Genomic DNA, 15,831 nt, shown 5'->3' on the forward strand with positions numbered 1-15,831 from the left:
TGTGAACAGCTCAATCCCTTTGCCCATACTGATGCCAGTTAAGGATGGAAGTTAAGGGTCCTGTGACAGTTTTGTAAGAGAGACTAATTTCCTTTAACATTGGCTTGTATATCAGCTGTAAGTAAAATCCATTCAGATTTTGTCACACCTGCACAAAATTTCAGATCAGTTTATACAGTCATGGGACACAGATTTGTCTAACATTTATACTCTATATACACACACACACACAAACTTACTTTGAGGCAAAAATCCAGCAAGAGAAATTTCAACCCAGAAGGAATTTCTGAGAAAGATGCTAACTGTCAGGGTGGTCAAACAGTGGAATAAATTGCCTAGGGAGGTTGTCGAATCTCCATCACTGGACATATTTAAGAGCAGGTTAGACAGACACCTATCAGGGATGGTCTAGATGGCACTTGGTCCTGCTGTGACAGCAGGGGGCTGAACTCGATGACCGCTTTAGGTCCCTTCCAATTCTAGTATTCTGTGATTCTATGAATTGGAGAAATAGGTTATCACATGAAAGTGAAATCCAGTCTTAATTCTTCATAGTCACTATTTTGCTGAAGGTGTTTCAATGAGGCCCATAATTTCTGCTTCAATCAACAGGCTTTTAAAAAAGATGTTTGGAGGGGGAGAAGGAGCAATTGGCTTTCATCTACGACTACCATGAGTGGTTTACTCTTGAAATTTCATGCACCTCACAAAGGAGCCCTTCACAATGTATTTTAAATCCAGTTTGACCTAGGTGGAAAGACTCAGATAATAGATTTGTTAAGACTAAGCACCATTCAGGCATTATGACTAAGGTACTTTTCTCTGGAAAGAAGAGAAGCTCTTTCTAACAGCAGTTCAGATAGCAAACAGGAGGTTTTGAGTGCTGCAGCAGGAAATTATGTTCTTACCTAGATTCTTCTGGGAATCAAGGTACAAATTTCCAGAAGTCAACGAGACACTGGGGACTACAGGAAACTAGATGTGATTATATGGAAAATATTAAATGGAAGGATGAAAATAGAAAAAAATGGTCTTTAAACAATAGTGGGAGGCTTTAGGTGGGAACTTCTGGGAACTCTTCTATTTTTGGGTGAACAACTGACGAAAAACAGCAAGCCAACTCACCCTAACAGACAACACACCTCTCCACATTCCTTTTCTAGTACACATCTGCTCTTACTTACGATGGGGTTCGGGTGATGGCAGAGGCTTTCCAGAGCCTGCGGAGGCAACGGATTGACATCTCGCGGCGTGGGAATGCTGGAGACTGCCTTGCAAATCCAGCTGTTCCCTGGGGCCAAGGGATTGACATTCAGAGAGCACTGCAGCAGGTTAGAAACGAACCCAAGCAACTCTGTGCAACAAGAAGCAATGCTTTACTTTGCAGTAGCTTCCTCAGTAAGAATGTAGGGAGAACGTTTCTGAAGGGGCTATGTGTGTACCAAGAGAAATGCTGAAACAACGAAGAAGCAAGGACAGTCTGCTCTTTACAGCTTAGAAGCAGAGCTGTTAGAAATGTAATGGCTTTTTGGCAAACCATGTTTCTGGTTTGATTTCATGTGTTTTTACTTCCTTTAATTTAATTTAGAGTTTGGGGCTTGAACAAACAGAATCCTTGACGCAAAGCTTGGTCAAAACAAGAAAATCTTGCTTTCTTTTAATTCAAGAACTATTTAAAGCAGACACATTTCACTCCCTTTCACATTGAAATCAAAAAAGGATCCTCTTCTCTGAAGGGGAGGCTGCATGTGTTTCAGACCAGGTTTGCTGATTTCACTACTGTGCTGTATATAAAGCACTTTAATGTGCCATTGTAAACCTGGCACAGCAGGAAAAAACAGCATTGTTGTCACTGCTTAGAAAATGGGAATACATTTCATGATAAAAGTCACCCAAAATACCGCCTTCCACCCTCACCCTCCCAGCCCCCCGCTTCAATTGTTTGAAAACTTCATTTTTCAACCAGCTGGTCAAAACATAGGATGAAATTTGCAGCAAAATTATGTTCTTTTGTCTTTGTCTCTTGGTTGCTGTTGGAAAAATCAAAGCTTTTGGACCATATCTAATCATGCAGCGCTAGCTAAGGGATTCCAATCACACCTCCAGTCTCCTCGGAACTCCTCTCCACACCACGCTTTTCTTTTTTTTTTTAAATTATCCCACAGAACTTAGATACTGGGGCAACAAGTATGGTATAAAACACAGCCAAAGACAGACAGACTTTACTGTTTGACATGCTGTTTGGGATGGAAGGCTGGAGTTTGCTTTGTCCTTTTTATTATAAGATTTGGATTCTTAGTAAATTGATACTGGATTTCAGAAGATTACACAGTGAAGTGACAGCTATAAACCGCACAATACCTCAGGCGGTGGGTAGCTCCTTACTTTCCATCTTTGCTTGAGTATAACACCATGTTATAAGCGATGGTGGGTCTTGAATATCAAAGGAATATGTTTTACATAATTTGTGGACAGCCCCTGAGATCTAATGTTTCAGACAGGGATGTGTTTGTTTCTTTACATATTCAAAATAGTTCAGCAGACATAAAACCCAAAGCAACCTCAGCTGCTGTTTAGGGTCTCACTGATGGCAACAGCAAGAAGGAAAAATTACTTAATATGCTGCACCATTCGCATCAAGATTAAATCCAACAAAACAGAACAGCAGAAAAGTAGCACTTTAAGTACTAACAGAATTATTCATTTGGTGAGGAGCTTTCATGGGACAGACCCAAGTGGGGTCTTGCTAGTCTTTAAAGTGCTACATTTCTGCTATTTTGTTTTGTTGGAGTACAGACTAACACGGCTCCCTCTCTGTTCAAATTAAATCCAGTAAATCAAAAATATTGGCCATAATCTTGTTTTATATTTTCAATGGAAGATGGCTTTTCCAGCCAATATGAATGTTTTTTTTTCAGTTCTTCAGAAAAGAAGAGGCACCTAAAAATGGTTTGATAAAATTAATGTTTTTTTGGGGGGGAAATGGGTTTTGGTTTGATTTTGCTGTAAAAAATAATGGATTATAGCTTTCACTGGGGGGCAGGCGTTGTTTTTCAAAAATGGCCTAAAATCCAACATTTTTGGTTTTCATTTTTTCTTTAAAAATCCAGAAAATGACTGCAGGAAACCAAAACAATTACAAAATTAAAACTTCAGTCCCACCACAAATGGTATTCTTTAGTTACGTTAGCTCTAGTTCCTATGTATCTGTACATTTGCCCTACTAAGCAAGAGCTCAAGTCAAGTTCCCATTGTCAGTTTTTGTGCCACGTGGGGAGCTTGGATTCTATTGCATGATTTTCAGAGAGTCTGAGCACTTAAACCCTCCAACTGGCCTCAGTTAGATGTGTGGATACTTGACACGTCTAAAGATCAGGAATGCAGACTTACTTTAATAATTCCTGAGGCTCCTTTGTTCTCACTGCTAGGTGGAGTGGGAAAAATTATCCCGGGACTCTCAACAAAGACCCCCTTCTAATTAAATCCAAATGTTTGTGTTTTGAAGAGAATTTGGATCTAGAAATAAACATGGCAGGCAAAATCAGAGATGGGGAAAGCCACAGGATATTTCCAGGGCTCCAACAGCATTTATAAGGACCACCCTTCTCATGCAGGGAAATGATAGCCTTCCCATTTCATTTATAAACATGGAATGACTTCACATCACGGAAATCTGAAAAGCACGATTGCATCATCAACCTGTGTTCTTTAACAAGGTCCTGCTTCAAAATGCCCCAGAAAGAATAAATATCAAAAAGAATCACTCAGGCCAGGTCCAGGGAATGCAAGAGGGGGAAAATGCCATTTAGAATTTCTAATGCTGCTGTCTTCTAAGGTACATCATTGTCTCTCCCCACCCCACAACAGATAAGCATGTTGTGCCTTGTGAAAAGAAGCACCTTGGTTTCTCTGAACGCCCCCAGGCACATCTCTTCTGAGAAAATATGTAAAGAATTTTTGGTGGATGTTTGTGGCAGAGACGCACAGGCATGTCGAGAAAAGGGGCATAGTTCTGGAGCAGGTGGTCTCCTTCACAGTTACAGTATTTGCTGCTCGTTTTGTGCATCTTCTACTCTGAGCATCTCACAGCACTATTAGAAAGACAGTAGGCACTATTGCCGTTTTACAGACAAGGAACACCCAGGCATAGATTAGACGTGACTTGGCTAGGGTTAGCGATAAGGCTGAGGACAGAGCCTGAACTCTTCTGACTCTCATTCCAGCAGACTGTCTCTTGTTCAGTGTTCCCTCCACAGAGTATTGCTATTTGAGTCCCTTGGCCCTGCTTCTCTATCCTCCTGCTCTGAAAAGCTCCTTCTGTCCCAGTCATGTAAACCCACAGAGTCTTTTATCATTTTCCTGTATGGCTGTGTCTACACTAGAGAGTTTTGTCGACAGAGCAAGTTGTGTGTAGATGCAATCTGTTGACAGAGGTTCCATTGAGATTTCCCTGTTGATAGTAACTTCTGTGAACGCATGCTTCCAGTGTAGACATAGCCTATGAGTTTGTTCTAGTATGCAATGATTGTTATAGTTGTTAGTGATCTGCTCCATAATCTGCGGAAGTGGGCCTTACCTACGAAAGCTTATAACAAATGTATTAATCTTTAAGGTGCTACAAGACTGCTTGATAGTTGTTATCAGAGCCTTTAGTGCACTAGATAAAATATACCACCTGGTGTGATTGGCATGGGTGGAATCCAGGGGTTTCAAAAGTTGAGTTGTGAGAGGTGTTGATCATTGCGGCAGTGGACGTATCTCTGTAGCTTTTGCATCTGTTGCTCTGACACAGCCTGGTGGAAAAATTGCCTGTGTCGTGCATAAGCCAGATAAGATCTCTATTCAGGTCTTTCTCACCAACTGAAGTTGGTCTAATAAAAGATCTTACTGCACCCACCTTGTCTCTCTAGCAAGTTCAGAGCTCTCCCTGAAAGACTTAGCCTAGTGTTGGGTCCCAAGTGAACTCAGCACTGTAATACACCCAGATCTTGTTTACACTGAATGAAAACTGCATTGTGTCCAGGCCCAGAAGGTGATGCCCATTCACTGTGACTGCTGGTAGTCAGCCCTCGAATGAGCCGCTGTTCCTTTTGTTCTCTTCATTGGTATTTATCCTTTTAAGGTGCACTTTGAAGGATTAACCGGCAATGTTCAGTTTAATGAGAAAGGACGTCGGACCAACTACACCCTCCATGTGATCGAAGTGAAACACGATGGGGTCAAGAAGGTAAAGGAGAGGATTGGTTCTGTTCCTGTTTAAAAGCTGTGGGCTGAGCCATAGGACATTTCAGGGGAGCTGCGCTAGGCCCCACACATTGAGGGGCACCACAGTGGCCATCTCAAACATCTTATGGGTGGGCCTGGTGTGGGGCATCAACAAGGCTCCTGTTGCCACCCCACATTCACTTGTGGCAGGAGCCAGCATGACCTGGAAGCCTGCTTTGCTTCCCCGACCCACAGCCCTATCCTGGGCCGCTGTGCTCAGCTTCTCCACAGCTTCTCCACAGCTGCAAAAGGCAGAGCACCTTGACAACAGGGCACTCTGCTTTGGGATGGGAAAGTAGCAGGGCAGGACAGAGTGGAGCAGGCTATGGGTTACTCCAGCTCACACTCCTATGGTGAGTATGGCGGGGAGGCTACCACTACTGCCACCTGGTGCCCAATAATCTCCTGGCTTGCATCACATGGGGCAGAGCAGAGTCAAGATGGGGCACAGTGGAGGTGGAGCAAGGACAGGGTGGGACTGTGGGAAGAGTTGCCCCAGGCCATGCACCTGGGGAGCTGTGGGGGCAGTTCCCCAGGCCTCACAAGCCATGCACCTAGGGATAACCCTAGCTGTGAGAAAGGTGTCTAGCACAGGATGAGTTGGTCTCGTGGAGGCTTTTTCCCCTGGTAAGTCTTCAGAGGGAGAATTCATGAGTAGGGTAGCTATGAGCAGGAGCTCTGTGTGAGTGAAGAAAAAATTGAGAAACAGCATTGTATTACTTAAACACAAAAGATGGAAGAAATTTTTAACAACACTTCATTGGCCTAACACCATGCCCAGTGAAGTGAGTGAGAGTTTTACATGACTGACATCACTCGGAGCAGATTTAGGACTGACTTGTTTTGGAAATCCCACACAATAGCCAGAATTTTTAGTAAAATTCACAATCTGGAAGGGTTTCCTCAGGGGTTCAATTTCCTTTTAAACACTAAAATAAGTAGCCAGATTTCCACCACATCGTGAGCTCACTCCGTGCAGAAGCTTTTGAAAAATCAGGCTCTACCTTTTTATCTCCCACTTTCATATAGAAAACTCAAAAAGAGAGAAAATTTTCCCTTCTGTCTTTTGGAATTTACACTGCTTTAGAAGAGAGTTTTGGATAATGAAAAATGCTGGCACTATCCAGAGTACAGAATCAATACTATTAAACCTTAATTAATGTAGAATTTATGTCAGCAATTGAAGAAAAAATAAATGGATGTTTCATTAGGAGGAAAATAGCATGTGGTTCATAGATTCCCAAGCCAAACGAGACAACTATGGTTATCTAATTTGAGCTCATCATCTAGATTGGCAGCAGCACATACATTTTATTTATGCAGAAGCAATATCCTATAAGGTGTGTATTGACTGTGATAGTCTCAGATGTGAAGTGCGTCAAAAAAGAACCAATAGAAGTGAACTTCCTGACAGGTGTTATTCCTTTTGGAAAATACTTCCTACTTTTTTTGTATTCTTGTAACACTTGGCTTACACCGACCCCTTGGAGACCTGCATGTGGAAAGCCCTGTTTACTAGGCAGAGATTTTTTTTTTCCTCAGTGTGGCCAGATACATTGAATGATTAGACAGGAATTTTGTGTTCGTACAGTGGGGCCCGGAACATGGCTGGGACTTCTAAGCACCATCACAATACAAATCAATTAATAAATAACCAGTGTATGAGTACAAGATACTGAGGGCTTGATCCTGCCCCAGGTATGGGGAAAGAAGTCAGGACTATGGGAGCAGTAGATGTTTGGTTGGTGATGAACCCCTAAATTAATCCTATTGGTATATTATTCTCCTCTTGGCTTGTATGAGGAACAGGCTCAGAGGACAGCAGGGTTTCACAGGCTTTCTATCGTTAACAGATTGGTAAATGGAACGAAGATGATAAGTTTGTTCCCACACCCACAGATTCCAAAGATGACAATGAATCTGTGATTCTCCAGAATCGGACTTTCATAGTGACAACTATTCTAGTAAGTTCTCCTGCGTGTCTAATGCACAGGTCTCCTTCACACCTTCCTCTTCAGCCACAGTCTTTGTTGTGCTTCGTACCTCTTTCTTTTCAAACTCCTTTTTCTGTACACAGGTTGCATACACTAGTTGAACCTCTCTAATCCGGCACTCCCTCGTCCAGCAATATCCATAATCCAATGTTATTTTAGTTAGCCAGATGACCACTTATTGTGGATGTAGCCAAGTTTCCAGTATTCCCATAAAGTTTGTTTACAGCCACCAGATCTGGCTCTTAAGCTGTGTCTACACGTGCACGCTACTTCGAAGTAGCGGCACTAACTTCGAAATAGCACCCGTCGCGGCTACACGCGTCGGGCGCTATTTCGAAGTTAACTTCGACGTCAGGCGGTGAGACGTCGAAGTCGCTAACCTCATGAGGGGATCGGAATAGCTCCCTACTTCGACGTTCAACATCGAAGTAGGGACCGTGTAGACGATCCGCGTCCCGCAACGTCAAAATTGCCGGGCCCTCCATGGCGGCCATCAGCTGGGGGGTTGAGAGATGCTCTCTCTCCAGCCCCTGCGGGGCTCTATGGTCACCGTGGGCAGCAGCCCTTAGCCCAGGGCTTCTGGCTGCTGCTGCGGCAGCTGGGGATCCATGCTGCATGCACAGGGTCTGCAACCAGTTGTCGGCTCTGTGGCTCTTGTGTTGTTTAGTGCAACTGTGTCTGGGAGGGGCCCTTTAAGGGAGCGGCTTGCTGTTGAGTCCACCCTGTGACCCTGTCTGCAGCTGTGCCTGGCACCCTTATTTTGATGTGTGCTACTTTGGCGTGTAGACGTACCCTCGCAGTGCCTATTTCGATGTGGTGCCGCGCAACGTCGAAGTTGAACATCGATGTTGCCAGCCCTGGAGGATGTGTAGACGTTATTCATCGAAATAGCCTATTTCGATGTTGCTACATCGAAATAAGCTATTTCGATGTTGGCTTCACGTGTAGACGTAGCCTTAGTGTTCTGTGATGCTATTTAGCTGTAATTTACCCCTAGATGTCTTCTAAGAGCCCTGTAAGCAGTTGAAGTGTTGGTAATGCTGCTAGACAATATTGATCTCCTGTGGTCCAGCAAATTCTCTCATTCGGCACTGGTCAGGCCCAGGAAGTGCCAGACTAGAAAGGTTCATCATGTAATAGCATCAGCATTTACCTCTTCCAGTGGTGGCCCAAAAAAACTTGTCATTGCCTGAGATAATCAAATAAGTATTTAAAATATCTCCTCTCTTAAACAAACAACTATAAGGAAGTGCAACAGGTAGTAAGTAGAGACATCAGCAGGGGGAAAGTAGGTACTTTACAGCAGTATTTTATATTGTGTACCCAAAGAGCAGGTGCTGTGAGTTTGGGATGGATATGCTATATTCCACATACGTAACAATGTGGTTGAATCTCTGCTTTACGTGCAAAACTCAGTTCAGCCATTATTATGGAGCAGCAAAAAGCACCTCTGTAAAGTTCAACATAATGAGCCACCAACATGCCTGTCTCATAGACGTTGACTGAGGAAGGCTTTGTTCAGTTATTTGTGAAATGCTTAGGGCTCCTGGAGTAGAAGGCACTATTTCCCTGTGGGAATCTGTGCCAAAGATTATTGTAGAATTCCAGTCAGTTTTGCTTGTTAGTTAAGTGCACTGCATTAGCTACAGAATTCTGCACACGAGGACTCTCAAACAAGCAAGTCACTAGCCCAAGCTTTTTTTCACCAGGCTGTGCTAAGCTATCACATAAATGAGTCTGGCGCTATCATTTTGAAAGAGCATTGAGAATCATATCTAGCAACCCAGCCCGAGAGCATGATACAAGTTGAACATCTCCCGGGGTGGTGAAAAGACTCACTGACTTGTCCTCTGTCTGCTAGGAAGACCCATATGTGATGCTCAAGAAGAACGCAAACCGGTTTGAAGGCAACGAGAGGTATGAAGGCTACTGTGTGGAGCTTGCTGCTGAGATTGCTAGGCATGTTGGCTACCAATACAGGTTGGAGATAGTGAGTGATGGGAAGTACGGAGCCCGGGACCCTGACAGTAAAGCATGGAATGGCATGGTGGGAGAGCTGGTTTATGGTGTAAGTGTCCAACCTTGTCCCCAATTCATAATGGTAGGAATTAATTAGGAGGGCACTTCGAAAAAGGTAGCTACCAGGCCCCAAGGCAAACTGATTGATAAGACAAACTCGTCATATTCTGCAGGAGATGGTTGAGAAAGATTTCTGATATTCCCAGCTTCCAGGGGAGCTGAGAGTAGCCTCAGATAGAACAAGCACAAGAGAAGGAAGGGTTTTGAATCTCAGGGCAGGTCCACACTGGACCTTAAAGTCGATTCACTTGTGTAGCTGGAATTGACATATCTAGGATTGACTTATCTGGTTGTCCTCACTGAAGGAGGTTGATGGGAGAAACTCTCCCGTTGATCTCCCTTGATCCCCACTAGGAGTATGAAATCAGACCCCAGAAGATTGACCCTGGCTGGATCGATCTCCCAGTAAGTGTATGCTCACTCACATCAGATATTTCCTGCCCTTAGTGGCAAAGGTCTTGCAAGAACTAGGTAAATAATGGGCCTTATTACAGCACGTCACTAAGTCCTCCAGCACCTAGGTACCCTTTAGTGCCCCTAAGCACTGAACTCAGCACCCAAAAGCAGGAGATGGTGTCCTGTGAAAGTCCCAGTGGTGCCCTTTCTGTGTAGCTGTATTGACTGAGTCTCCTCTTATGCTTTGAATGTCACTATCATTGCATGTTGCTTAGGGTTTTAATGCTACCCAGTGCTACAACTTTATTGTTTCATGCTCATTTTGATGGAACAATATGACCCTTTCATCATATCACCATGGCCTTGTTGCTGTTATATTTCTATTAGTGCCGTCAGTTTCCATGGAATTAGAGTATCATTCTTAAGGTCTACCCCCACGGCAGCCCATGTGACCTTTCCCCTCCTACCAGCTATATTTTAATGCACTAACATCTAGAGCATAGTCTAATCAACCTTTTTCTAGGAGGTAAGCCTGCAGTGATGCAGAGAGCTTCTCCCATTGCAGAACAGCTACTGAGAGGAGACCTCAGAGATAAATTACCCAGGCAGCCTTCTCCAAAACCAGTACTCTGAGCATGCCCATTTTGTCCCCTTGTTTCTGACAGAGCTGTGAAGGAGTAGTGCCATTGGCACCTACTCCACCAGTTCCATCCATCCCTTCTCCATCTCCTCCCTCCTACCAGCAGCCTCAGGGATCACTTCCTCTTCTCTCTCCCAGTGCCTCTTGCCTGCCATCATCCTCTGTGCAGTGGTGTGCAGGAGGTGGAGGTTGGGCCGAGGCAGCACAGGGGCAGGAAGCGGCAGGGTAGGAGTGAGGGCTTTGCAGAAGGGGGAGAATGGGGGCAGGGCATGGGACAAAGTCAGGATCTAGCACCCCCAGGGAAATCCCAGATTTGGTGCCTCTTTGTAACACAGGGGTCAGCCACCTTTCTGAGGCAGAATGCCGATATTTGACCTTTTGACCTCTATGTATGGTACCAGTGTCGATGAGACTTTTTAAAGTCACGGATAGTCCTACTTATACCAGCTTCATTAATAAATGAAGATGCAGAGCTTACTGTTTACATGGTGTTTGGTAGCATTAGCTGGTTTTATGTTAATTCACAGGTGGCCTGGCTTTAAGCTATCTCCTGGCTGCATGGAGGACGAAGGGCGGGGCTGAGTTCCCGCCGTGTGTGCTGATGAAAATCGGCTTGTGTGCCACTCTCAGCACCTGTGCCAGGGGTTGCTGACCCCTGTCAGAGCACCTGGGTTTGAAATGGCAGGCTTCTGACTAGTCAAACTCAGCACAAAAATGGGTTCTCCCTTTGAATCTCCTTGCTCTTAGTACTTCCTTTTTTAAGCGTGCATTGAGTCGCACTTTTATCTGGTTGCTGGATGGCTTGATCACTGTTCACTACAGCTTGTCAGGAATTTTCCATTGGAATGATTTTCTGACTTGAAAAAGGCAGTTTCTGCAAGAGCAACTTTGACCATGAGACAGTCTCAATTCTGCATTCAGGAAAATCAAAATGAAAGTCAATAGAAGTTAGGCAGTCTTGTACATCTTAGGGGCATCTTAGGGGCATCGGTAGTGCATGCATATACCTGTCTAAATCTGGATTTGTGTGAATTAGGAACTGTCATTGAATTTTCAAAAGTGATTTAGGCTTTGGGAAAAATATTTCCCTTCATCTATCTGAGTCATGTCATAGAAAAGCATCTCCTACTGAAAATAAACATCCTGGCATCACCCCAATCAGTAAACTTTCTTCCTGTCTCTTCTGTCGCATCAGATAAGACTTTGTCATTTCTTAATTGTGCAAAATGGTTGTGAAATGAGATGTCAGTAGCCTTGGGTTGTGACATTAATGGATGAATCAGACAGGAGGAGCTGAGTAGCTGGGGAAAAGATCTCTGATTTTTAAACCCTACTTGCAATCAGTAAAAATAAGAAAGGAAATAACATATTAGTGGGATGGGGGTGTTTTTTTTTAGCATTTGTCTAGTAATCGGTTTCTCCTAATTAAATCTTCCTCCAAAATCAGAGAGTGGTTTGGGAGTGCAGTAATAGGGAGGAGAAAGAGAAGGCTGATGATGAAGTGTGTCCATGCATGTCATCTGCAAACTGTGTATCTTTCTCCTTTCAGAGAGCTGATCTGGCTGTGGCACCACTAACCATCACCCTCGTCCGAGAAGAAGTCATAGACTTTTCCAAACCGTTTATGAGCCTGGGCATATCCATCATGATAAAAAAACCTCAAAAGTCCAAGCCCGGGGTCTTTTCCTTTCTGGATCCCTTGGCTTATGAGATTTGGATGTGCATTGTTTTTGCCTACATTGGAGTAAGCGTTGTTCTCTTCCTGGTCAGCCGTTTCAGCCCTTATGAATGGCATACTGAGGAATTCGAGGAAGGACGTGACCAGCCAGCCAGTGACCAGACTAATGAATTTGGGATATTTAACAGTCTCTGGTTCTCCCTGGGAGCCTTCATGCAGCAAGGATGTGATATTTCTCCAAGGTTGGTTACCTACACATACACACGCGTGCACACATACACACTTTTAATTCATGCATTTTTAGTAGTTTTGGATGCTGTGGGGCCATATATCCCTTTTGGCTCCTTTCTCTTTTTTATTACTCAGGTTTCTGAACCACACGTGATGGGCCAAAACAGGAACCCAACACTACAGACATTGGAACTCAGATAAAATGCTGGTTTTACATATCACCTAATTTTAGGTTTGGTTTTGAAACACACAAGTCCAAACAGAAATGTTTTGCAAAACCACCTTCCCCACCCACCCAATTTTACTTATCTTTCATTTTTTGGTCAATGTCTATTCTATTTGAACAAAACAGTCAACCCAGCTTTTGCATGGAAGCTTGGAAAACCCAGTAAAACAGGAGAATGGTGTGTTTTATTGATGATTTCATGCAATTTATTTTTCCTTGTTAGCAATAGGATTAATAAGAGAAACGCTCTGCAGTCTGTCATGTCATACCAATCCCCCAACTTTTCACTTGGGTCTAACAAGTATTCTTTGCTATTCTTTGCTTACAAAAATCGTACCTCAAGGATCAACCCTAACTTAAATCATTCCAGCCAGGGCTTTGTTAAGCAGGGACTCAAAAACCGCTAGGGACAGAGATTCCACCACCTCTCTAGGTAAAGCATTCCAATGCTTCACCCCTCTCCTGGTGAAATAGTTTTTCCTACTATCCAACCTAGACCTGTCCTACTGCAATTTGAATAATAAAATAAATTAAAATAAAGAAAGAGACAAGGGCTGGGTCTACACGTGCCCCTTCCTTTCAAAAGGGGCATGTTAATGAGTGGGTTCGAAAGATGCTAATGAGGCATTGCAATGAATATGCAGCACCTCATTAGCATAATGGCAGCCGTGGCGATTCAAAAGTGCGGTGTTTCGAATCGTGCGCCACCTGTGGAAACGGGACCTTCCGAAAGGACCCCTCCAAGTTTTCAAAAGCCCTTCTTCCAATTGCCAGATAGGAAGAAAGGCTTTCAAAAACTGGGGGGAGTCCTTTCGGAAAGTCTCATCTCCACAGGCAGCGCGCAATTCGAAAAGCCGCACTTTCGAATCGCCACAGCTGCCATTATGCTAATGAGGCACTGAATATTCATTGCAGCTCCTCATTAGCATCTTTCGAACCCGTTCATTAACACACCCCTTTCAAAAGGAAAGGGCACATGTAGACACAGTGAAAATGAAAACAAAATGCTTTAAAAGGATCAGAATGTTTTTGTTTCAACTGATGGAAACTACATTTTTTAAATTTGTTGGTTTGTTTAAAAATTTGGGAGATTTTTATTTTTTTGGTGATGATTGGGGATCGGGAAAAACTGAAATCTTGTTATTTTCAGCATGAGAAACTACTTCCTGCCCAGCTCCGTTGGAGATGAATCAAAGCCATGTTGTAAGGCCTGGATTTGGACAGATCCAAAGTTGTTGTTGGGTGAGGAAGCAGTTCACTAAATCTAGTGGTTTGGCAGGGCTGTTGCAGAGCTGACTTAGGAGGTGGATCCAAATTTCACAGAAGTTCACTGGTGTTCCACTATTGTGTTTTAGTTTGAGCCACAGTCTAAAATAAGACCCTTTCCAAGTGTAATGTGGATCCTTAAAGCAGACATGTGAGCAATCGGAAAAATGTTTCTAGGGACTGGCTTCTTGGTTTTCTGAATTTATGTTCCCCAGTGACTTGAAGATCAAATCTACTCTACTAACAAATCAAGATGAGACTTTTTCCATCTGTTTTTTTTTTTTTTTTAAATTTGGCCTTGTTTTTCTTTTGTACAAAGGAAATTTTAGCCTCAGATGACATTCATTCTGTGAGAATGGTGCAGATGGAAGTTAATTTTACACATGCTGAGAGGACAGCGAGACTCTGGGGGATTAAACAAACGATTCCCATCAGCAAATAGCAATAGCGCTAAACAACAACATGGGCTTTTGTGTGATGAAAATTAAAGTGCCTGTGTGCTGGGTGTACTGTTTGGCAAAACAGTAATGAAATTCCTGATAAAAGAGAGGGGGAAAAAACTTCTAAGTCACTCTAGTATTAATATATTTTTAAAGGTCATCAGCTGATCTTTGATTATCAAACACCTTCCAGAAGCATTCACAGAGATTTTCCCTGTGAATTCCAAAAGAGAGGAGTTTAACCTTGAACATAATCTCTTATGGCTGCACACATTAGGACCCTATAATTATTGTTGTGATCGCTGTTGTTGGTATTATTGGTCGGGAGTTTTTGTCCCTCAAGAAGTTTCAAAATTTTGAAAATAGTTTCCATTCAGAATGGAAACTGTCAGTTGAAATATTGAAAACTGCAGTGTGAAGAATCCAGAAACTTGTCAGATTAAAAAAATGCCAAAATGAAAAATATCAATGTTTTTGAACAAATTAAAATGATTTGACATTTTGACATGACATTTTTTTACTTTGAACTGCCATTTCAAAATGTAAAGTATTGTTTCATTTTTAAATGTCAACCTGCAGTGAGTGTTTATGTCTCTGTTCTCTGGACAAAAATCTTTTGATTTCAAGAGAACTGCGTTTTCTGACTGGAATGTTCTAATGCAAAAAATGACGACCAACTATTTGTATTATAAAATGTGCTCACACATATCTGTGTCCAGTTGCTCATGGGGTAGTTTTATCTTCCACGTCTTTGCTGGTTTCTGCTCCTGGAGCTTGTCCTTCAGCAGAGATTGCCACAGGCAAAAACCTGTGTCTGCTCATCCTGTCTTGTGGCAGGACAAGATATATAAGCAGTGTAGCAATGTCTCACTATTTTAAAGAGCTGTGTCTTGTGTGGCCTCTAAAAACCGAAAAAAAAAAATTGATCATCCATGAGCCATCTGTGATCCCAAGTATCCTGTTCACATCTCAGTGTCAATGAATTACCTCAAGGGACCCATTTATGAGCTAAGGTCTGCTGCTGAGGTTAGGCAGGAGAAATAGGAACATGAGCAGATAGGCTTGTGGTACAGGGGTATCGTCGTGTGTGCAGTGGGGAGGTGGCTGAGGTGTGTCGAGCTGAGGGACGGGCTCTGGAGTGCTGAGCTGCAGCATGATGATTCAGAGGCTTTGAGTGGACAGATACTCTGGGGAATGCATCCATGAGGGGAGGGAGCGGCTGTGGGGCAAGGAGGGGCAGTTTCTGTGGAGTGCAGCATCAGTGAAGAGAAGGAGGAGGGAAGTTTCTGGTGATGGTGCACAGGTGAGCAATGGATTTATCACTGTGGGGACATGGGCTTTTGTGGTGGATCACTATATAAAGAGGGAGAAGACTCCATAGTGCCATGATAGAGGGGTAGGGTTCCTGCAGCGTATCCTGCTGAAATGGGCAATCCATAAAGATTCATTGTCTCTGTGTGGATAAGGAGTCCTGTGGTGTGTTGCTGAGAATGGGTCAGTCCTGGAGTTTGGAGGGAGGGAGGGGCCTTCTTGTGGAGTGGCAGGGCTGACAGCCACCACAGGCCCTGGGGCTAGGTGTGGGGAGGGAGCCCAGCTCTGTGCCCCCCAAAACATGG

General features: G+C 43.5%; 1 protein-coding gene across 5 annotated transcripts in view; it reads left to right on the forward strand.

Annotated features, from left to right (window-relative positions):
- GRIA1 (glutamate ionotropic receptor AMPA type subunit 1) overlaps positions 1–15,831 on the forward strand; it is a 242,143-nt gene that overhangs the window by 165,670 nt on the left and 60,642 nt on the right. For 4 of the 5 annotated variants that reach the window (XM_075009943.1, XM_075009942.1, XM_075009945.1 and 1 more), the window contains 5 exons: positions 1,164–1,331; positions 5,123–5,227; positions 7,119–7,229; positions 9,121–9,327; positions 11,924–12,294. In XM_075009943.1, the coding sequence (XP_074866044.1) occupies positions 1,164–1,331; positions 5,123–5,227; positions 7,119–7,229; positions 9,121–9,327; positions 11,924–12,294 (962 nt within the window). The remainder of the gene's footprint in view (positions 1–1,163; positions 1,332–5,122; positions 5,228–7,118; positions 7,230–9,120; positions 9,328–11,923; positions 12,295–15,831) is intronic. The other variant, XM_075009944.1, reaches the window with a different exon arrangement.

This window comes from Carettochelys insculpta, chromosome 15 (genome assembly GCF_033958435.1).
Source record: "Carettochelys insculpta isolate YL-2023 chromosome 15, ASM3395843v1, whole genome shotgun sequence".
Taxonomy (NCBI): domain Eukaryota; kingdom Metazoa; phylum Chordata; order Testudines; family Carettochelyidae; genus Carettochelys; species Carettochelys insculpta.